At 36.7% G+C, this 24,199-nt stretch overlaps 1 protein-coding gene across 2 annotated transcripts in view; it reads left to right on the forward strand.

Moving 5' to 3' along the window:
• The window catches only part of CCDC30 (coiled-coil domain containing 30), an 81,559-nt gene that overhangs the window by 34,874 nt on the left and 22,486 nt on the right, over positions 1-24,199 (forward strand). Inside the window, exons 8-14 of one of the 2 annotated variants that reach the window (XM_090269235.1) lie at positions 797-922; positions 2,726-2,857; positions 7,201-7,370; positions 11,882-12,111; positions 14,566-14,586; positions 18,101-18,273; positions 21,005-21,214. In XM_090269235.1, coding sequence (XP_090125361.1) covers positions 797-922; positions 2,726-2,857; positions 7,201-7,370; positions 11,882-12,111; positions 14,566-14,586; positions 18,101-18,273; positions 21,005-21,214 — 1,062 coding nt within the window. Of the gene's footprint in view, positions 1-796; positions 923-2,725; positions 2,858-7,200; positions 7,371-11,881; positions 12,112-14,565; positions 14,587-18,093; positions 18,274-21,004; positions 21,215-24,199 lie in introns of both variants that reach the window. The other variant, XM_090269236.1, reaches the window with a different exon arrangement.

A 24,199-nucleotide genomic window follows, 5' to 3' on the forward strand; every position in this document is an offset into this window, starting at 1 on the left:
ATATACAGCATGGAGACTATAGTTAATAATACTATGCTGTGTATTTAAAAACAGCCGGGAGAGTGGATCTTGAAAGTTCTTATCACAAGGAAAACAATTTTTTAGCTATGTATGGCGATGGATGTTAACTGGACTGTTGTGGTGATTATTTTGTAAAATATACAAATATTGAATTATGTTGTATACCTGAAACTAATATAATGTTATATATCAATTATAACTCAATAAAAATTAAATAAAATACAACAGGAGCTTATAAGTTAGACTTGGTTTGAATCCCAGTGTTAGATTTGTGACCTTGGCCAATTTACATAATATATCTGAGCCTCACCTATGTTCTCTGTTAAAAGAATATAATAATAGTTCCAATCTAATAGGAATCCTGGGAAAACAGAATGAGATAATGCATGTAAAGCGTTACCATAATGTCCGACATATGTTAAGCACTAAATGAATAGTAACTGATAACATTTTTGCAATTATATCAATTTGGTACAATTTCAACAATACCTTATATTTGGTGGGTGCTTAAAATTTACAAAATACTTTCAAAATCACATTTTACTCTTATTCTAATGGCTATACTGTACATAGGAAAAGTATTAGCTCTGTTTTATTGTTGAGAAAAATAGGCTTAAAGAGAAAAATGTATCTTCGCTATGGTACTGTGTACTGGTTTTCCCAGCTTTCTATCTCCTCAGATGACCTTATAAGTGAGGTAGGCAGAAAAATATTATTAGAATTTATAGGAAACATTATTATATGTAAGATTAATTATGTAAAAATCCTTTTGCAGATATTGAAAATGAGCCAAGAAAAGATTAAAATATTTGAAAGCGAGTTGTCAGAAGAGAGAGAAAGGAGAAAGCAATTGACACCTGATCTTAATACTATACAGAAGGCTTTGGAAGTTGAGAGTGAGGTATTTTGCCATTTAGGATGTTATTTTCCTGTTTTTACATTTAAAATTTAGAGATTCTGTGTTATTTATTTTGATTTTAAAGTACATAAATTATGGCTATAGAATATACATTTCTATTAGCAATAATGGGGTGACTACTTCCCCAAGCTTAGTTCCAGCACTAGCCAAAGACAGTCCTTTAAGAAGCAGATATTCATTGTGGTGTCATAGAGTCAGGGACTCGTGTCTCCTTTTAACCGCTTGTCCTGCCATCTTGGAAAGGTCTGTCAGGAGACACAACCAGCCTATCTTTGGAAGAGAGACATGGAAGTGAGTTCATGGAAATTTAGGTAACCGGTTTAGAGGACAGTGACTGTCAGTTTGTGCAGTGGGGGTCAGCCAATGCATTTTCCCATATCCCATCATGCTGACCTATGGGAATTTTCCATGAAATGAGGTAGGAAATTGATACCGCTTGCCCTCTTCCTGTGGTCCTTGGTGGCCTCTCCTTATCTTTTCTCCTTTTTGCCCAGTGCTGTCCTCATCAGCATTCACCTCCCTGTCTGATTTCAAGACTTTGGGAATGTAAAGTAACTCCTCTCCTAAAGTAAATTTTATATAACCTATTCCCTTCAGAAAGCATGACAAACTGATTCTCAAGCATCAGCCATGGGCAACAGCAGACCCTCCATATCACCCTGCCCAGGCTCTGTAGCTTCAGCTTCACTGGAGAGGACACTCCAGCGTCATCGTAAGATGTCGATTCAACACAGGAGGAGACAGATACCTTGTCACTCCCGAGTCGGACTGCACAGCCATTCTCGGCAGTGCAGATAGACTCTTAAGAAGCTACACCATCGTCTCTCGAGACGGACGGCTGCCGACGAGTCATCCCCCAATCAAATACTATGTATTCATGTCATCAATGTAGAAATTTGATTAAGTCACTGAATATACATTATTAAATAAAGTAGCATAATTTGTAGTTAAGAACACTTCCAGGCTGTGTGATTTAAACAGGTCACTTAAGTTCTGTGAGCCTCAGTTTCAATAACCCTACCTCATGGGTTGTCACAAGATTAAAGGTAAACCATGCAGCACGTTGTTCTATAAAAGGCAACTTAAAACAAATTTATTTATTTATTTTGTTTTGTTTATTTATTTTTAGAGAGAAGGGAAAGGAGAAAGAGGGGGAGAGAAACGTCACTGTGTGGTTGCCTCTCACTCGCACCCCCAACTGGGGACCTGACGTGCAACCTAGTCATGTGCCCTGACTGGGAATTAAACCAGTGACACTTGGCTCGAAGGCCAACGCTCAATCCACTGAGCCACAGCAGCCAGGGCTAAAAGGCAACTTTTAAAAAGGATACATTAAAAAACAAGTACTACCGCTAATGTAGGAATTGCTGTAGAATTAACCTCTATACAAGCTTTGCTTAAAGCAGGAATGACTCTCAAAACCCAGGTTTTCAACCTGTGAATGATACAGATTAAGAATGCTCAATTTAATTAACTGATTTAAGTGAGTTTTATTTTAATTACTAAGAAAGGAGACTGCTGCCAGATAATAGGTTAAAATACAGGAGTTGGCAAAAGTAAGTTTACAGTCATTTGTATGGAAAAGACATGCAGGTTATGATTATTACAATAGTCTTACTAACTCCATTTTGTATACTCATAACTGTAAATCTACTTTTGCCCACCTCCTGTATTTAAAATAATAAATATGTCAGAATCATTTCAAAGATTCCTTTTTAGATGAAGTAAACCTTTTATGGGGAAGGTCTTATTTTATTCTACTAAATATCTTCATTTTTTCATTAGGAATTGCAAAAATCAAAGTCAGAACTCATAAACCTTTATAATGAAATTCAAAGTCTTCCAGGGGCAGCAGAAGATCATTGTTTAATAGCATATAACCTGCTACAAAGAGAGAATTCTGAATTAGAAATAAAGGTGAGACTGGATTATTAAGTATTTAAATATTTGATGTATTGTTTATCAGAATAAGATAAAAGGAAATTAATTTTCAGTAAGAGATTACTTGGAAATTGGAATTTCTTTTATTATTATAAAATAAGTTACCCCATAGTTCGGGTTATAAATCAAGCTGAATTTTAGGATAAATATTCAGGCTTCAGCCAGTACTTCATTCTTAGGATCAATCTATCTTTTTTTAAAGATTTTATTTATTTACTTTAAGAGAGAAGGGCAGGGGGAAGAAAGAGAGGGAGAGAAACATCAATGTGTGCAAGAAGTACATAAGTCAGTTGCCTCTCGCATGCCCTCAACCAGGGACCCGGCCCATAACCCAGGCATGTGCCCTGACTGGGAATCAAACTGGTGACCTTTCAGTTCTCAGGCCAGCACTCAATCCATTGAGCCACACCAGCCAGGGTATGTATATATATATAGTTTTTTAAATATTAACTCAGCTTCCTAATGGCTTAATTTTTGGAGCACATATTATAAGGTAAAAGGTTTATTTAAAAATAGAATTATTGCCCTGGCTGGTGTGGCTCAGTGGACTGAGCTCTGGCCTGTGAACCGAAAGGTCACCAGTTCGATTCCCAGTCAGGGCACATGCCTGGGTTGCAGGCCAGGTCCCAAGCTGGAGGTGTGCAAGAGGCAACTGATTGATGTTTCCCTCCCTCTCTTCTCCCTCCCTTCCCTCTCTCTAAAATTAAATAAATAAAATATTTTTTAAAAAAGAATTCTCATATGATACAGCAATATATACACCCAAAATAATTAAAAGCAGAGTCTCAGGATCCTGAAACACAAATTCAAAGAATCTATGCACCCTCATGTTCATAGCAGTGCTATTTACAATATCCAAGTGCTGGAAACAGCCTAAATGCCCATCAGTAGAGGAGTGGATCAAAAAACTGGTACATTTACATAATGGAATACTATGCAGCAGAAAGAAGGAAGGAATTCCTACCTTTTGTGACAACATGGGTGGAACTGGAAAGTATTATGCTTAGTGTAATAAGCCAGGCAACAAAAGACAAATACCATATGATCTCACCTAATACAGGAAACTAATGAACAACACAAACAAGTGAGCAAAATAGAACCAGAAGCATGGAAACAAGGAACACACTGACAGAGACCAGAGGGGAGGGGGGAGGGGGATAATGGGGGAAAGAAGGAGAAGGGTCTAGTCGAGGAACTAGTATAAACGACCCATGGGCATGGACAACAGGGTGGGAATTGACTGTGGGAGAAGAGGTGGGCAGGGTAGGGGACAGCAATGGGGGAAAAATGGGACAACTGTAATAAAAAAACAATTCTTTAAAAAGCAGAGTCTCAGAGATATTCGTACAGCAGTATTCATAGCAGAATAATAAAAATATCTAAAATGTGGAAACAACCCAAGTGTCCACCAATGGATGAATGGAGAAACAAAGTGTGGTACATACATGCAATGAATATTATTCAGCCTTAAAAAGAGGAAATTCTACAATATGCTATAACATGGATTAACCTTGAGGACATTATGGGAAGTGAAATAGACCAATCACAAAAAAGACAAATACTGTATGATTTCCCTTATGTGAGGTACTTAGAGCAGTCAAAATCATAAAGACAGACAATATAATGGTGGTTGCTGGAGATAGGAAAAGGGAAGAAAAGGGTGTTATTGTTTAATAGGTATAGAGTTTGTTTTACCAGATAAAAAGAGTAATAGAATGGATGGTGGTGATGTTTGTCCAACAACGTGAATATATTTAATACCACTGAGCTGTGTACTTAAAAATGGTTGAGATAGTAAATTTTATGTTAGGTGTATTTTACCGCAATAAAAACTATAAACAAATAAAAGTATACTTAAATATCTTTTACTTTATAACTTAGACTCAAAACAGCTTTCTCGGTTATACAGAAATTAGGCTCATACTTAGAATTAGGAAAGCATTTAAAAGACCTGGCCCCAATTCGTTCCCCAAGTACAAAAAGGGCTGTGGACCAGGGTTCGTGCAACACTAGGTGGACAGGCTGCCTGTAGTGTAATGTCTGGAGTCCCCCCTATTAAGTTATCACCAACTCCCGGCTCAAATTTTCTTCCTCAGTCACTGTGTTGAGCTTGATTAAAATGGTAAAGAGTGAAGGCTAGAACACAACAGTTAAAATATATTGTGTTAAATTTTAACACTACATGTAATGTGAAGCATTAAATCAAGGCCTCATTTATCCAATATGAAGTTGTTACACTGAAAACAATGAGCAAGTTGCCAAGGGATTAGGACGTAGATCAAATAGTACGTGACCTGGGAAGGGAAAAGTCCAGATCACAGGACTGGTTGCCTGCGAGGATAGACATGTAGGATATGGCCTACATCTAAGCTTTGTTTGTGGGACATTGTCAACAAGGTGGTTTACCATCACACTGTACAACTAAAGAATCTTGTCTTTCAAAATATCAGAAAATTTCATACAGAGGATGAACTGAGATGAGAAGCGCATGATATAAAAACGAGAAATCCAGATCACTATCCTTGTCATCTGGCCTTCTCTCTCTCTTTCTCTCTCATAAAAACAAACAAAAACAAAAAATTTATTTTGAAATAATTGCAAACTTAAAAAGTTGTGAAAATAGTACAAAGATTTCCCATGTACCTTCATTCCTCCAAACAGTAATATGATATACCATGTTTGCTTTATCATTCTCTCTGCATACACACACACACACACACATTTTATTTTCTGAACCCTTCAAGAGTAAGTTGGAGGCAGAGTACTCCTTTACCACTAAATATAATATTTCCATGTATGTTTGCTATAAGCAGTCACATCTCTTTATCACAGTACAAGTCTCACAATCAAGAAATTAACATTAATATAGTACTATAATCTAATCTCCAGCTCATATTCAAATTTTATCATTGTTCTACTCTATAGCAAAAGAATTTTTTTTTTTCTACTCCAGGATCCAGTCCAGGAGCATACATTACATCTCTTTGTACCTCCTTTAATGTGTAACAGTTCTTCAGTATTTCTTTGTTGTTCATGACTTTGATATTTTTTAAGAATATGGATAATTTATTTTGAAGAAAGTTCCTCAATTTGAATTTGTCTGATGTTTCCTCACAATATAATTCAGGTTACATATTTTTGGCAGGAATATTGCAGCGGTGATATTGTGTCCTTGGTGCATTATATCAAGAGACAACATGATACCTTTTTGTTCCATTACTAATAATGATAATATTGACCATTTGGTTGGTTAAGATACTATTTGCCAGATTTCTCCCTATAAAGTTATTATTGTTTCCTCTGCAATTAATAAATATCTTGTGGGAAGATACTTTGAGGCTCTATGTATTGTTTCCCACCAAACTTTTACTCATTAAGTTTCTGTTTAGAATCTAATTCTTTCATTATATTCCAGTTGATGTTCAGAACATGGAATACTTTAGACTTAAAGGCAGTCTTGCTAAGAGTAGCTAAAAAATTTGTATTTTGTGTATTTACTAAAGCCCCTTTTTTATGAACTTTTATAAGTCATTTTGTTTGGGTCACAATACCTAGACTTACAGTCACAGAATTTTTGAGCTGGATGGGACTTGATCATGCAGGCCAGTATCCTCAATTTACGTATAAGAATACCAGGCTCAGAGATATTAAAACAACTGCCAAGTTACCTGGTGATACCTAAGCTGGGTCCTCCCTACCCTAGGGCCTCCTGCATGAAGTAGAATGATCAACTTAATACCTTATGTATGGTACTTAAAGTCCAGCTGAGTATTAGATTGAGCTGAGGGTGGTGCGGCCACATGAGACTACAGGTGATCGATGCTCTTCTATGCTAAAGTTTGAGAATCACTACCATAGTCTAGGAGCCTTTACAACTTCAAATGTTTTCAAACAAATAGGCTCAGACTGGAAGACATTTATTCTCTGTAATGTATATATAATATTCTTTCTAATGGTTTTGTAACAATACATTATCGCTTTTACAAATCAATGAAGTACATTCAAAACTTGAGAACAAAAATGTGCAATAATAGTGTAAAACTCTATAGACCACACATTTTTCCTTGCTAGAAGATAGAACAAAACCCCGAGAAGCCAACCCCAGAGACCAAAAATACCATTTTATTTTAAAAACCATGGATTTATCACCCTTATGCCTGTGGTTAAAATGGATTAGAGTATGTAACAACTGCAAGTAGGATGCCAATTTCTATTATTTAAGGCAATAACTAATCATTTAATGGAATCAATATATTTTTTCACAATTTTACATAAGAATATACAAAATAGAATATTTGTCTTTTTACTTAACTTCACAGGTCTTGAAGCTTGCACAAGAACTTGGACAATTAAATCATTTTACTTTAGGGACAAATACTGTAGCTGCTAATTCAATTATAAGTGAAGATATCTATAAAGACCTCATGTTTAAAGTACCAGTTTTGGAAGTAGAGATTCAAAGCCCAAAGGAAGAGACAGGGGAACTCTGGTAAATTGAGAAAATCCCGTACCACATTAATTATTTGGGGGGTACATTTTGTTTGGTTTGATCATTGTAATAATTTATTTTATTTTATTTTTTTATTACCATTTATCTCCCTACCATTTTCATTACACTCTTCCACCTCTACCCACCCCTCCCCCTGCAATAATTTGACATTCAATTCCAAATTATATGAGTTAAAAAATTATAAATAGTTACAAGCAAGCATTTCCCAAAGAGTTTGTCTTCTGATATATTGTTACATTTTAAAACTTTCCTGCTTTTAAAAATAAATATATGCTTTTAATGGAAAATTTGTAAAGCATGAAAAAGTATTAAAAGATTATAATAATGTATAATTCCCACCATAAAGAGATGTTAACATCCTAAATTTCTTTGTTTTTTTCCTCTATATAAATATATATTTTTACATAATTAAGACTATACTCTGCAGAGAGGTTTGTTTTTTGTTGTTTTATTTAACATTGTATCTGATCATTGTTTCTGAGAAACCTTTTAGTCTACTCTGCTAATGTCTCTTAATTAGTGTATTTAGAGCATTTACACATAATGTAATTATTAATATGTTAAGGTTAAGTCTGCCATTTTTTTCTTTGTTTTTCTATTTGTTTCCTCTTTGTTTGTATCTGTTCTCTATTTTATACCTTCTGTGGGTTACTTGAACATTTCTTTAGAATTTCATTTTAATTTATCTATTGTGTTTTTGAGTGTATCTCTTTATGTAGTTTTATCAGTGGTTTGTCTAGATATTACATACACACACACACACAAACCATCATTTTACCAGTTTGAGTGCAATGTAGAAACCTTACCTCCCTTTATGTCCCTTTTTCCTCCTCCATTTATAATATAGTTATCTTAAAATTTTTCTCTGCATACATTTAGAACCACATGAGACAGTGTTACAAATTTTTCTTCAACCATCATACAGAATTTAGAAAACTTAAACGGAGAAGGAAGTGTATTGTATACAGTATATCCATATTTTTACTCTTTTGGTACTTTCTTCCTTCCTGATGTTCCAAGACTCCTTCTTTTATTATTTCCTTTGTGTATAGAGAATTTCCTTTAGCCATTCTTTTAGAGTAGGTCTGCTGCTAACAAATTCTCTTAGTTTTCATTCATGTGAGAATGTCTTCATTTCCACTTCATTCCTGAAGGATATTTTCATTGGGTATAGGATTCTGGATTGACAGGGGGTTTTTTTTCCTAGCACTGGAGAAATGTTATGCCACTTCCTTCTTGTCTTTATAGTTTCTGATGAGAAATTCACTGTCATTTGAATTGTTTTCCCTTATAGTTAAGATAGTGTTTCTCTCCTATTGCTTTCAATTTTTTTTTTTTTTTTTTTTTGGTCTAGTTTTCAGAAATTTGACTATAATGTGTTTTGGTATGCCTTTCTGAAGGTTTAGCCCGTTTGGTGCTTACTCAGCTTTTTGAATCTGTATGTTTACATCTTGGGAAGTTTGTAACCATTATTTCTTCAAGCTCTTATTCAGCTCATCCTTATTCTCCTGTCACTCCAGGAACCAATGACACAGTGTTAGATCTTTTGTATAGGCTCACAGTTCCCAGAGGCACTGTTCTTTTTCTTTTCTTTTTTTCAGTGTATTTTTCTGTGTTGTTCCGAGTGGGTAATTTCTATTGTTCTGTCTCCATGTTCACTGATTCTTTCTCTGCCCCCTCCATTTTGTTTTTTATTCTATTCATTGAGTTTTTAATTTTTGTTCATTATATATTTTTAGTTCTAAAATTTCCATCTGCTTCTTATATCTTGTGTCTTTGCTGAGACTTTCTAGTTCTTCTCTGAGACTTTCTTTCTTTTTTTCATTTGTTTCCAGTGTGTTCATAATTGCTCATTGAAGCATTTTTATGATGGCTGATTTAAAATTTTTGTCAGGTAATTTTGACATCTTGATTTTGTCATCTACTGTAGCCTTTTCTTATTTGAGATTTTCCACGTTCTTATTTAAACCTTCTGTTTAGCTGGCTTCTTCTGTTACTACTCTGACAGGGGAAGTAGAGGAGTTGCTGTCTTATTACTATGCCAAAGTGGGTGTAGAAATTCAGGTTCCCAACTCAGCCTCCATGGACACCCAAGGAAAGAGGGGCTCCTAATTACTGCTGGTGAGGGTAGGAGTTTCTACTTCCCACCAGGCTGGAGCAGCATCTGCTGTGAGTGGGAGAAATGCCATGTTACTTCTCCACACTTGTCCTGCATGATATCATGAAGAGGGTGTGTAGAGGTGGTCCTGTTATGCTGGGCAGTGGCAAAAGGCCTGACTCTCCACTAGGTCTCTTCTGACATAAGCTTAGTGGAAAGGGAGAAGGATGTCTCCTCATCACTAGGTGGGGGTGAAAGTTCAGACTCCCCATGTCTGTTACTGTCTGGCAGGGATGAAACTTCCTGCTCTCCTTTGGCCTCTGACACCACCCAGAGGGGGAGTTTGGGTGACTCATAATAGCCTGATGAAGGTGATAGTATAGGCCCCCGATTTGACCTTTGCTGACATGGTGGGGGTGGGGTCATAGTATTTTCTGTGTTTCCATTTAACCACTATTTTAAATAGCATGGTTATGAGTATTATTATACATTCAGCTATTTTCTTCTAATGAATGATTTTATTGCAGTGAATTAATTGGTGTGTAATTATTCAGTCAAAGAGAGAATATTTGTGACTCTTGATCTGTATTGCCAAATTGCCATGAAGAATTTGAGCACCAATTATTTGTGAAGCATGCTGGGCTAGGCTCCAAGGTACCCGAAACAAGTAGAAGATTAAGGGACTAAACGTAAAACTGGCATGTGTATATTTAATCTACTTTTCATCTACACTCTCTAGCATCAAGGTACATTCCCTCCCCTTGGTTTCTATGGCTCAGTCTCCTGGTTTCCCTTCTCCCTCTCTGGCTTCTCAGCCTCCCCTTCAGGCCTCCATTCCCCTGCCTGTTTTTTACAAGTCTTTAGCCTTCTATCTGGAATGATCCTCCTCCTCTCACTCTCTCCCTTCTCCCTGGCTCATCTCAACCAATCTCATGGTTTCTGCTTACCTTCTTCTGTATCTGTATTTTCACCACAAGCATTTCTACAATCTGTTTTCATGTTCCCCTCTGGCTTTACCATCCATTTGCCCATTTGCTCCAGTCAGAAATCCATGTATCATCCATGATCCCTTCTTCTCCATCACCTGCCACATCCAGTTAAAGATAAATCTTATCAATGTTGTGTTCTAAATATCTAGAATCCATTACTTCTTTAAAGCTTCACCATCCTATTCTTGTCACTGTTGCTTATTACAGGGATAATTACAACAATCTCTCAACTGATTTCCCTGCCATATGGCATCCAAATGATCTCTCTCTTTTGCCTCTGGGCTTTTATCCATTTTATTTATTAAAGTCTTTCTGGAACAGCTTTATTTTTCCCTGTTCTCATCTATGCCAACATCCCTTTCCCTAATATATTATACATACATATATACATGCAAGTATGCACACATCCCTTCCTTTACGTTTGCCTAGCTTCTGCCTACTTATCTATCAGGCCTTAGATTACTTAGTTATTTAATCTAATCAATTGTTTATTTACCATTATTTCTCACTAAATTGTAAACTCCTTAGGACAGGGATTACTTCCTATTGTAGCCCTAGTGCTTGCCCAAGTTCCTAGTGCTTCTTGAGTGATTTTTTAAATTATTTTTATAATCTCTGCCCAAGGCCATACTAAAAGTTGAAAAAGTGAAAAACTCACTTAAACTGGTTGTTTATGTGTAGACAAAAGTCTATGCTGTGTCATTTCCCTGAGTGTGAGTAAAAAAAAGAAAGACTAATTTTTTTATTTGGTTTTCTTTTTTCTTTTCTTTTTTTTTATACATATATTTTATTTATTTATTTAGAGAGAGGAGAAGGGAGGGAGAATGAGAGGGAGAGAAGCACTGATTGGTTGCCTCTCACACGCTCCCAACCAAGGGCTCAGCCCACAACCCAGGCATGTGCCCTGACTGGGAATCGAACCGTTAACCCCTAGTTGGCAGGCTGGCACTTAATCCACTGAGCCACACCAGCGAGGGCAAGACTCATTTTTTAAATTGAATTTATTGGAGTGACATTGGTTAACAAAATTATATAGATTTCAGGGGTACAGTTCCATAATACATCATCTGAGTATTCTAGCATGTATTCGCCACCCCAAGTCAAGTCTCCTTCCATTAGCATTTATCCCCCCTATGCCTCTTCTACCTCCCCCCACCTCCCTTTGCCTCTGGTAATCACCATACTGTTGTCTATGTCTATGAGTTTTTTGTTTTTGTTTTTTTGCTTAATCCCTTCACTTATTCATTTTTAAGGTTAAATTATAAGAATGAGATAACTGATGTGCTATAGAATTCACAAAATCTTGCTTGCAGTACTTTCTTGACTGGTATGTTTTTTTCACTCCATATTCTGCTAGTAGAATGAGCATTTTGATAGTTTTTTGCTGTTATATTTTCACCAAGTCCTGAATTAGGAGAAAGTAAGCAGAAGGAAATTCCAGCGGAGTCAGTAGAGGAGGGCACTTTTCCAAGAGAAAGGCAGAAAGAGGAAGACTCGCAACAGAACCCAGATATGAAAAGTGAAGAAGAGCAATTGACCTTGAAGCCTAAGAAAGTTGTGAGGCTTAGAGGAGACCTGAGCCATATAAATCAGAGCCTGCTGCAGTCTCAGAGCTCTGGGAGCACTGAGGTAGGTGCTGTAAACATATACGGTGACCAGGGCCGTTTCCTCTGATCAGCTGTGGATATAAACATCATTTTTATATCATCGTTAAATATATATTTGTTGAACAATATCATAATCACAGTCTGAATGGTATAAAACAGAAACCAAAATCTGAACTGAGCCCATCAGTTGATGCATTTTATTATAAAGGGTTCTTAGGTTATATTGAGGCTCAACAGGAAGAAAATGCTGATTAGTTGTCACTGTCTGCCCTGGCAGGTAGGATAGGAAATGGGAGGATTTGTGCCACATTTTCCACTCCTACTACCTAGCTTAGATGTACAAAATACTTTGTTTGGGAGGGAAAAGACCATAGATATGGAATTGTTTTAAATATGGCTTTTGCTATTTACCAGAGAGCTGCCTTCAGGAAAAATGAAGGGAGTGACTACCAGTCATACTTCAGTTCTTATACCTCAATTCTACAGTTTCCTTCTTGTACAAATTAAGATTGCCCTACGCATGCCATTCTGGCAACTATTTGGGGATCCACAAAGAGAGGCCTTTGTACTCGTAGGTATGTAAAACAAATTCAGAAGACTGATAAAATACATTTGAAAAGTGATTTACATATATCATACATTTAGAAAAAAAGGAAGAGTAGCAATAAAGGAAGGTAAAAATATATTTGAAGAGAAGTTCAGATATAGAGTTTGAAAACTAGGCAGAACACAGTAAACAAGGAAACTATAGGGGTGGGCGTAGTCGTTTGTATGGAAAAGACATGCAGGTTGTGCTTATTACAATAGCTTTATTAGCTCAGTGTTCCATGTACTCACAACTGTAAACCTACTTTGGCCCACCCCTCTGTATACCTGAAAGGAGATTCACATACATTTGAAAGAGAAGGAAGTCACTGGATTTGTTTAGAAGAGCAAAACGAAGTATGACATCAGATATTCAAAAAAAGATTAATTTTACATCTCCCAGATGGTCCCTGTATTGGGCAGTGGGCCAGTGTAAGGAGGCTTGGGCAGAGGATGAACACCATGGTCATGAATTTTATAAAATTTTGCTTATGAGCTCAAAATGACTAGTATTCTTTTAGAATAATGGGGTTTAGAGTATGAGAAGTAGCACCCTGGTTAATGTATTCATTTTCTTTAATTTACCCTTTCCCATTATTTGAACAATTATTTCAATACCCAGGAAGGAGGTGAAAAAACTATTTTGTACATAAAAATTCTATGAGATTGACTGTGGGAGAAGGGTTGGGCAGGCTGGAGGGGTGGGGAGCAATAGGGGAAAAATGGGACAACTGTAATAGAAAAGCAATAAATAAGTAAATTCTGTGAGAAATATTGGAAAATAACCACTTTGTGAAAGAGGATATAGTCCTATACACCAGTAGCCTCTTAAGGTTTCACTGAATTCTTGCATAGTTCAGTAATTATCTCCCATAATAATGACTTTGACTTGTCTGAGGGAAGTTTAAATTGCTCTCATTCATTTATTCAACCTATTAATTGAGTTTCTGTGATGTGGCAGCCCATGTTAAGGCACATACAGCAGTAAACAAGATGGGTGTGGGCCTCGTGGGAGAGAAATAATGTATTTGTACTTTGAACTTCACATTTCCCAAAGCACTGTTGCACACTGTTTCATTTACTTCTTTAACCGGGCAAGGAAGAAAATACATTTTAGACAGGTTTTTGTTTTTTTTTTTTTTGCACTGAGCTGTGTAGTGATAATTTCAGAACCTCTTTCTATGTATAGGGTTCTTTGGCCTACTGATAACTATAGGGTGTTCTTTCTAGTTCTTGTGTGTGTGTAGTTTTGCTGTCTTCACCCCATTGTCAGATTACAGTGTCTAGTATCTAGCTGCTATCCATGTGTGTTGTGTCTTTTTAACCTCATAATGTGCAAATTTAAGCAACTATAGGCTGAGGCCAGATACCAAACTTTAAAGAATGCTTATATATTGTAAATACATAGAAAAGAACTGAGAGCCTCTTTTGTGAGTGTGTGAGCTCTGTTGTTCATAAGTACTTGTGGCTGCTGATGGCCTTTGGGGCTTGATTTCTGCTGTCCAGCATTGTTCCAGGTAAGGTTGTGATAGCTGAATTCTAGATATTACTTTCCCAATATTCTTGAAACAAGTTGGAACCACCATGACTATCTCAGTTTTACAAGTTTAAAACCTAGTTCCATGGTTTTAAAAATAACATTATTAAATATTTACTATGTTTTAAGCACTATACTAAATGACCTGTATATGACTCATATATTAAGGAATACAATGAGGCAGGAATATTATTGTTTCCACTTTATAGATGAGGAAACTGAGGCTTTAGAGAGGTTAAATAACTTGCCCAGAATGACACATATTGATGGAATCTGGGTCTGTCTACTCTAGAACATAACCTCTTTAAAAAAATTTTTTTTTCAATTACAGTTTACATTCACTATTATTTTGTATTAGTGTCAGGTGTACAGCATAGTGGTTACAGAATCATATACTTTACAGAGTGGTCCCCCCTATATTTCTACTACCCACCTGGCACCATCATAGTTATTACAGTATTACTGACTACATTTCCTATGAAGTACTTTACATCCCCATGACTTTTTTAACTACTAATCTATACTTCTCAATCCTTTCACCTTTTTCCCCCAGGCCCCCTCCCTTCTGGCAACCATCTGTTTGTTCTCTACATCTATGAACTGTTTCTGTTTTGTTTGTTTATACTGTTCCTTAGGTTCCACATATAAGTGAAATTAGGAGATATTTGTCTTTCTCTGACTGACTTATTTCACTTAGCCTAATACCCTCTAGGTCCATCCATGCTGTCAAAAATGGTTAGGATTTCATTCCTTTTTATGGCCAAGTGATATTCCACTGTATGTGTACCACAGCTTTTTAATCCACTTGTCTGTTGATGGGCATATGGGTTGCTTCCATATCTTGGCTATTGTAAATAACTCTGCAATGAATATAGGGGTACATATAGTCTTTCAAATGAGTTCCTTTTTTGTTTATTTGGATAAATACCCAGAAGTGGAATCACCAGGTTATAAGCAGTTCCATTTTTAACACGGGGACGGTTTTTAACATAATTCCTGTTGAGTTCAATTTTTCAGCTGTTTTAGACTTAAATAAGCATGCTGATTTCAAAACTGTGGTTAGTTTTCTTCTAACACATCAAGTTTTTTCTCTACAGCTTATCTTAATGAAACCACTCTAGGCTAGATTGAGCCTGGATCTAGCCTGGATTGAGCCTGGATTGAGGGAAGCACTAGTGCTCTCCTATTGGCTGAGAGAAAACCTCCCTAGAGTGGGGAGGGGTGGGGGATGACCTTGGAGACCAGCAACAGGTTCATACTTGTCTAGGCCATTCAGTTACACATGAGACAGTGCAGTGAGAGGTTGTGTGCCGCTCTATATAGTGAATTGTATTCCTGAGTGTAGTCTGAGTTCTTGTCCATATGCAAGGAGTTAGCAGGATTTATATTTTTATTTATATACGTATTTATTTCCTTTCCTTCAGATCATGTCTGCCTCTGCTATTTCTTGTCGCAAGTGCCTAAACAACCCTGATTCGTTTTGATATATCTGTAGCAGTTTCACCATTCCCAGTCAAAGGACAAACACCAGTGCATTTGTCAGGCAAGCCTATTTTGCATGTTTGAAAGTAAAACTTGGTGATCAGGATTAGTCTTGGGCCCCTCACAAAGTGTGCAAGCATTGTGTCAAGAGTTTCCAGTTGTGGATGAAGGGAACACATGATAAATTGCCATTTGGTATACCTATGGTTTGGTGAGAGCCCAGAGATCATCAAGTGACTGTTACTTTTGTATAGTGAAAACGTCAGGATGTAACAAGAAAAATAAATGTAAAATAGAGTATCCTAGTCTACCATCAGCTATTCGCCCAGTGCCTCATTCAGCTGAAATCCCAGTGCCAGTTTTCATTGAACTACCCTCTTTCAAAAAACAGGAGTATGGTGAAGAACTAAGTGACAGCAATGATGAAGATTTTGAAATTGAAGATGACTCAGTTCATAAAGGATTTGATCAGCATGGGTTGAATGGTTTGGCATGGGATTTGGGACTATCCAAAAAGGCTTCAGAACTCCTAGCATCAAGACTGCACGAGAAAAACTTGCTTGAAAAAGGAGCGAAGGTATCCTACTTTCGATCAAGAGAAAGTGCATTTCTGCAGTACTTTCGAAATGACAGTGACTTTGTGTCTTGCCATAACATACATGGTTTAATGGAGGAATTGGGAATTCCAGTCTATAACGCAACTGAATGGTGACTGTTCATTGATAGCTCAAAGTGGAGCTTGAAGTGTGTCCTCCTCCACAGTGGCAATTATTTTTGGTGCAGTCCCATTCAGTTTGTTTTTGTGAAGAATATGAAGACATAAAGAGAATCATTGGTCTGTTGCAATATCACAAGCACAATTGAATCATCTGTGTTGACCTTAAAATGGTCTGCTTCCTTCTTGGTCAGCAACGCGGATACACCAAGTATCCCTGTTTTCTGTGTATGTGGGACAGCAGAGCTCGTGAGAAGCATTGGGTGGAGTCGAATTGGCCTCCAAGATCTGACCTCAAACCTGGTGATCCAAACATTCTACATGAGCCACTTGTTGACAGAAAGAACATTATATTCCCACCTCTGCACATAAAACTGGGTCTCATGAAGCAATTTGTTAAAGCTTTGCCAACTGAAGAAGACTGTTTCAAGTATCTCATTTTGGCATTTCCTAGCCTGTCGCTTGAAAAGATAAACTACCTTAATATGTATGTTTGGTAGCAGAACTTTACGACTTGTACACAATTTTAACTTACAATAACAATATATAGCCTTTATATGAATAAAATAACTCTAAATAAACAGTATATTTAGGTAATTTTTTCTTTGTTTTCCTTTGTATGTACATTTTGTGTGATTTTGGGGGACAAAGGAAGAGTATCCTGTACCTTAAAAAGGTGATGTGATAGAGAAAAACTGGGGTCACTTTTGGATTCAGATGCCAAAAGTTACTCAAAAACAAATGTCAGATATAACTCAATGAAAATAGTGTTCCCCAGTGTTATTTGAGTACCCTTCATACTGCTTTCCACAGTGGCTGCACCAGTCTGCATTCCCACCAACAGTGCACGAGGGTTCCCTCTTCACATCCTCACCAGCACTTGTTCCTTGATTTATTGATGATAGCCATTTGGACAGGTGTGAGGTTTAATTTGCATTTCTCAGATGATTAGTGACATTGAGCATCTTTTCATGTGTTTGTATGTCCTCTTTGGAGCAGTGTCTATCCAGGTCCTTTGTCCAGCTTTTAATTGGTTTGGTTTTTTGGTGTTAAGTTGTATTGAGTTCTTTATAAATTTTGGATGTTAACCCCTTATCAGATATATTATTGACAAATATGTTCTCCTATTCAGTAGGTTGTCTTTTCATTTTGTTGATGATTTCCTTTGCTGTACAAAAACATTTTAGTTTGATGTCCCATTTGTTTATTTTTTCTTGTTTCCCTTGCCTGAGGAGATACACTGTATACCTTATCTATTGAATTGGATAAGGTTGAATTCTTTATCCACTCAGCACACCTGTGTGTGCCAACCTATGAGAAAACCCTAATGACTTCTCCTTTGGTCACAGTAGTTTTATTGCACTGAAGAGGCCTGATTTTTACTCTAAAATTGTCCATACTCTGTTCCCCTTTACTGATATGAAAAATAAGAAAGTTAATTGTCTGTATTTAACTGCTATTGTTCACATAATTTCTTTGCTATTTTTACTCTAATATAATGGGAGTTAAATTACACGAGCATGTACCAACTAGCTATAAATATGAAAGAGTAATTTGTTGTAGATAAGCCAACTCCAAAAACATGTGAATAATCACATGCTGCTCATTCTGGTTCTGACAGCTGGAACCCATGTCTTACCAATATTCTTTCAAATTGTCCACGTTTCTCTTTTAAAATGTTTGTTTTAGAATCTAGCATCTGGAGAAAAACTGAAATACCAGCACCAAGAGGAAATACAACACCTTCGCCAGAATTTGCAACAACTCCAGATTCTGTGCAACTCAGCTGAAAAAGAGCTTCGATACGAGAGGGGAAAGAACTTGGACTTAAAGCAACATAATAGCTTACTTCAGGAAGAAAGTATTAAGGTAATTCTAGTGGACACATCGTTTATTGACAAATCTTGATTACTCAATTGGCCCTGAGGAAAATGAATCAGAATTTCTCAGCTTTAGCTCTGGTGGAGCATTGTCACATACACCAAAAGGTTGCAGATTTGATTCTTGGTCAGGGCACATACCTAGGTTGTGGGTTCAATTCCCTGGTCTAGGCATGTAGGGGAGGCAACCGATTGATGTTTGTCTTTCACATTCATGTTTCTATCTCTCTCTCTGTCTCTCTCTCTCGTCTCTCTCTCTCTCTCTTTCTCTCTCTCTCTCTCTCTCTCTCACACACACACACACACACAAATCAATAAACATATCCTTGGATGAGGATTTAAAAAATTCTCAACTTTATAATTCATGATAGTATCCATAGATGGGTAGACAACATGAACTCTCTGGTTAACTTATTCCTTTAACTTTTCCCTACCAAGTAGGTACACAGTTCTGTTGTTTCTCTGCTGCTGAAGGGAAATGTATGTTGTCAATCTGTAAATATGAAAAGTTTTTAAGTTACACAATCTTTTGAAATTATTACCTAAAATTTTAGCATTTATTAAATTTCAATGACCTGAGCCCAAATCCTAGTTGTTCTACCTTCATTCTATCTATAGACTTATTTATCCTTAATAGATGTATCTATTATTATTGGAATCAAATAACTCCACCAAGGTATAATTCATAGGAGGGCAAAATTCTTTTTAACACAAGAACATCAGACCATGGTTCTGTTATTTGCCAACTATATTTGAGACTCAGTTTATTCACCTCTAAAATGAGGTAAAATACCAATCTCAGCTGCTTCATAGATGTGAGAGCCTAACCATTATACAGTAGTTATAGTAGTATCTGCCTCAGTTCTGTATGTCAAATACAGTAGGTAATCTACAAGTGATACTTGAAGAAGGCAGTTAACTTGTATTAGATGTTACCTATTTGCCTGTTTCTCTTCTTGATACTTTCATTGCTTTATTTAATGTAACTGTTTTATCAGATAAGTAGCTGTCCCCACATCACAGATGAAGAAACTGATGCTCAGAGAGGTTGAACATTATTAACTTTTGGCTTCACTTGATAAACTCTGAACGGTTAATCCACAGAAGTCACAAGTGGAGGAAATTATAGTTATAATTCCTGTTAATTTAGTTGAAAAGCTTTTAGCCCAGGAAATTCTGCTTTGCCTATGATCCCTGCCTAGCATGTCCATTTACCAGGTTCTAATATTCCTTAGGATGTCATGCATTCATTTATTTGTTCAGTACATATTGATTAATTTATCTACTTTAGGCACTTTGACAGGCCTTGGATACTGAAAAGTGAATAAAGTACGTGGTCCCTGCTGGGAATTTAGAGTGGGGAAGGAGGATATAAACAAGTAGATAAATACATGTTTAATTATAAATTGTGATAAGTTCTATGAAGGAAGTATACGTGGTGTAGTAAGTAAGGAGTAAATAAAAAGACCTCTTCAGAGTAAATGATCATGAAAGTTTTCTCTTACAAAGTTGAGACCTGAAGAATAAACAGGAACCAACCATACATACCATGAGGAGGGAAAAGAGAAAGCATTCCTAGCAGAGGAAAGAGTGGAGTCTGGTATGTTGGAAACTCTAGGTAGAAACCAGCATGACAGGAGATCAGTGGAAGAAGGGGAATGACAAGATGATTTTAGAGGTTGGCAAGGGCCAGATCATACAAGGCCAGGCCAGCTGCTGGGATTTGTTCCCGGAGTGATGGGAAGCCACTGCAATAGTTAAGGAGGGGAGTCAAGTAGTTCAGTTTATGTTTTAAGAAGAACACTTTGGCTGCTGTGCAGAGAACAGATTAGAAGGGAGTAAAAATGGAAATGACAGGACCAGTGTCAAAGCTATAGCTCTGACCAGGGCTAGGGCTAGAGATGATGATGCCCTGGACTAGGGTGGTGACACAAGTGGCACAAATGGATTGATGCAAGATCTGTTGTGAAGGCAGAGGGACAGCTTGCGCTGAATTGGCTCATGATGGAAAAGGAAAACTCAAGGACAACTCTCAGGTTACTGGCCTTAACAGGAGGTTAGATGGTGGCATCATTTACTATAATCAGGAAGACTGAGAGAAAAACAATATTGGAGTTATGGGCACAATCAAGGAGTTTCACTTTGGCAGTTACTTGATATAAAGGTGGTGTTTTAAACCATGGAAATGACCCAAGAGAGAGAATGATCCACTCTCAAGGCCTAGTTTAATCCAATAATACTTAGAAGTTGGGTAGCATTAGAACAGTCTTAAAAAGAGACCAAGAAGGAAAAGAAGAGAGGTAAGTGAAAATCAGGGGAGTTTGGTATCACAAACTTCAAGAGAGGAGAAGAACTTCCTGAGAGGGAGGGAGTAAATGCCACTAAGAGGTCAACTGTCCATTGGATTTACTTTGGCAATAGAGCCCTTGGCAAAAGCAGCTTCGCGGAGTAGTGGAAATGAAAGCCAGCTTGAAGTGATAGAAAAAAGAATGGAAAATGTTTAGTCCACACATGTATAAAAACTCTTAGGAAAATCCCTTTGTCCATCTGCCATCTGGTGAGATAGACCTTGGCAAACCTTACTAACACATGGCAGCTCCAGAGAGAGGTAATCAGCCACATGACATTGGTGCTTGTCAGCTCTTGGGGGACTGCATTCCTTTGAAAGCTGCTTATTCTGGCTCACATTCACATCATTCTTATTTATTCCCCACCTGTAGATCAAAATTGAACTAAAACAGGCCCAGCAGAAGTTATTAGACAGTGCTAGGATGTGCTCTTCACCCTCAGCAGAGTGGAAGCACTGTCAGCAGAAAATCAAGGAGCTGGAGCTGCAAGTACTTATGCAGGCTCAGAGCATTAAATCACAGAACAATCTACAGGAAAAGCTGGCTCTGGAGAAATCCAAAGTTGCTGATGCAAAGGAAAAGGTAATTATCCTCACCCTTACTGAGTAGCATGCGCTGAATACCACTACAGAAATCCCATTTCCCAAAGGATTTTAAGAAATATGTATGATGCAAACTTGATAGACTTCTAGGGTTTTTCTTTACTCTCCCAAGCTTTCCTCCCTTTGACTTCACCTGCTCATACAATTCCAGTAAATCTTGTGTTTTTTTTAACTGCATGAACTTAAAAAGGTGTTTTATTAAAGCGATAAATTACAGCACTGAGACCAAGTGACTTTTGTTTTATACATTCAACTTTTGAAAGGCTTATTTTCCTTTCATTTGGATTGGCATTTACATGATATTTATTTTATAATCTTCGGAAGGATCTGTGTTTTGAAATGAACCGTTTTGAAATATTGCCCCTGCATTTTAGATTGCCTAACAGCAGGTGGCAGTAGTATGTAACAGTTGCACATTTTGATTGGTAGGTTTGTCTTGAGTCAAATTTTGTAGAAAAAATAACTCACTTTAACAAACTATATAAATTTAAAACTAACGCCAAGAATTAGATGACAGCAATTTGAATTAAACTCCAAAGCCTAATGTTGAGCTAAAGAAGCCAACACGAAAGAGTTCATACTGTGTAATATCATTTATATGAAGTTTAATAGAAGAAACTAGGCTATGGTGGTAGGATAATGGTTGTCTCAATGAGGCCTATTAACTGGGAGGGGACATGAGGGAATCTTCTGTGTTGCTAGATGTATTCTATATCTTGGTCTGGGAGGTGGTTATATAAGTAAAATTTTATCGAGTATGCTTAAGATATATACACTTTACTGCATGCATGTTATTACTCCATAAAAAAGTAATCAATAAAGATTGGTAAAATTTAGACAGTACGTAATATAGGTGAGGATTTTGTGCAACAAGAACTCATATACTGACTGCAGTTGGAAGAATAAATCCATATAAACACTTTGGAAAGCTGTTTGGCATTGGTTTCTAGTAAGGTTACAGATGAATATACTATATAACCCAACCCTTCTACTACTAGGCCTAAGCACTAGAGAAACTATTATACTGCACATAAGTATCAGGAGGCAGGAATTCAGTCGTTTTCATAGTAACATTGTTTAAAAAAAGCATTAAATTGGAAACAACCCAAATGCCCATTGACATGAGACTGAATAAATAAATTGTATATTTACACAACAACATACATACAACAGTGAAAATGAATGAATTACAGCTACATGCTGTAGTTCAATATAATATTGAATGAAAACCAGGTCACTGAAACCACAGTATGATTCCATTGATATAAAGGCTAAAATAGTACAAAATAAAAACCATGTCATATAGAGATATGTATTGTTAAAAGAAAAAGCAAAGAAATGATTAACACAAGATTCAAGATACCGGTTTTCTCAGGTGAACAGGAAGGGGTATAATTGACAAGGGTCAGAGTGAACTTCAAAAGTTTGACATATATCCTTGACAGAGAAGCCAATAGGGTGATACTTTCATCTGTGGAATTAAGACTGAGTATTTTTAAGTAAGCATTGCCCCTAAGCACGGAGCTAAATGGGGCAACTCAAAGGAACTTGAGCTGGCCTCTGCCATTGCCGTGACTCATCCTGCATCTTCACCTCTCCCACTGGCATTCATTGGATGTGGGGGATGCAGTGTCAATAAACACAACAGTGGGAGAACAGCTATGCTGCTGGGACCCAATCCTTCAGCAAATACCTATTGAACATTTACTATGTACCTGTCACAAATTTAAATGACAGAAAGGCTTATAAAAAATAAGTAAGCAGTTTAAAAGGATATTTGTCTAACAAAAAATTTTAATGACACTTTTAATCTAAATTTGTGACTGGTACAAATATTTTTAGTTCTAACATAAAATTATATATCTTTCTTTCAAGTTCATAAATCTTATTTTTAGTGTTGCCAGGGTGTTAAAGAACCTATTGCTGGTGCTAGGCAATATGCTAATGGGTACTTGGTTTGCAAGAGACTTTGACTTTGAGATATTCATGAATGTAGTCATATTGTGGAGAAACTAGGTACTCACACACTACTGTTAGAAGTGCCAGTTGGTCTAATGCCTATGGAGACAGTTTGGCCTTATCTATCAAACAAACAATAACTTTTGCCCTGGCAAATCCACACACCTTATAAGTTGTTCTAGAGACATAGTTTATAATAGCAAAATATTGGAATTTACCTAAACGTTCATCAGTAGGAGGCTAGTTAAATAAGTTATGGTATATTCTCATAGTAGAATGGTATATGGCTGTGAAGAGAAGAGAATTGTGTATACAGTAGTCCCTCTCTATATCGCGGTTCACTTATCACAGCCTCACTGTATCACGGGATTTTTTTAAATATTATATTTAATTATTTATCACAGATTTTTCGCTATATCGTGGGATTTTGTGGTACTGTATACATATGTTATTAAAGTTACGTACGTTTAAGAGTGTAGAATATGTTTAAGAACATGAGTAATGTTTATAAAAGTGTGGAAAAGGTTAATAAGGGAGTGGGAAAGGTTAAAAAGGGCCTGGGAACGATTTCTAAGTGTGTGGGAAGGGTTTACAAAGCGTTAAAATATACATATAAGTACTAAAATAAATGTAAGGCTCCTACTTCGCAGATTTTCACCTATTGTGGGGGGCGTCTAGAACCTAATACCCACGATAAGTGAGGGAATACCGTATACCCATAATATTGAAAAATCACTGAGTGTATTTTTATTTTTAAAAGCCAGGCACATAAATATAACATGCCATTATTTGTGTAAGAAGTGTCTGTGGGGGGAAACTATATAATAATATTTATTTAAATATGTATAAATATATCTCCAAAAGGGTATACAAGAATCTAATATTGGTGCTCACCACTTTGATGGAAGAAGACAGGTTAGGGGAGGAAAGGAGATTTCACTATATAGCTCGGTCTACAGACAGCTGTGTGAATGTATTATATAGTGCAAAAAACTAAATAATTTAT

This window comes from Furipterus horrens, unplaced genomic scaffold (genome assembly GCF_987537825.1).
Source record: "Furipterus horrens unplaced genomic scaffold, mFurHor1.1.pri manual_scaffold_3, whole genome shotgun sequence".
NCBI classification, from domain to species: domain Eukaryota; kingdom Metazoa; phylum Chordata; class Mammalia; order Chiroptera; family Furipteridae; genus Furipterus; species Furipterus horrens.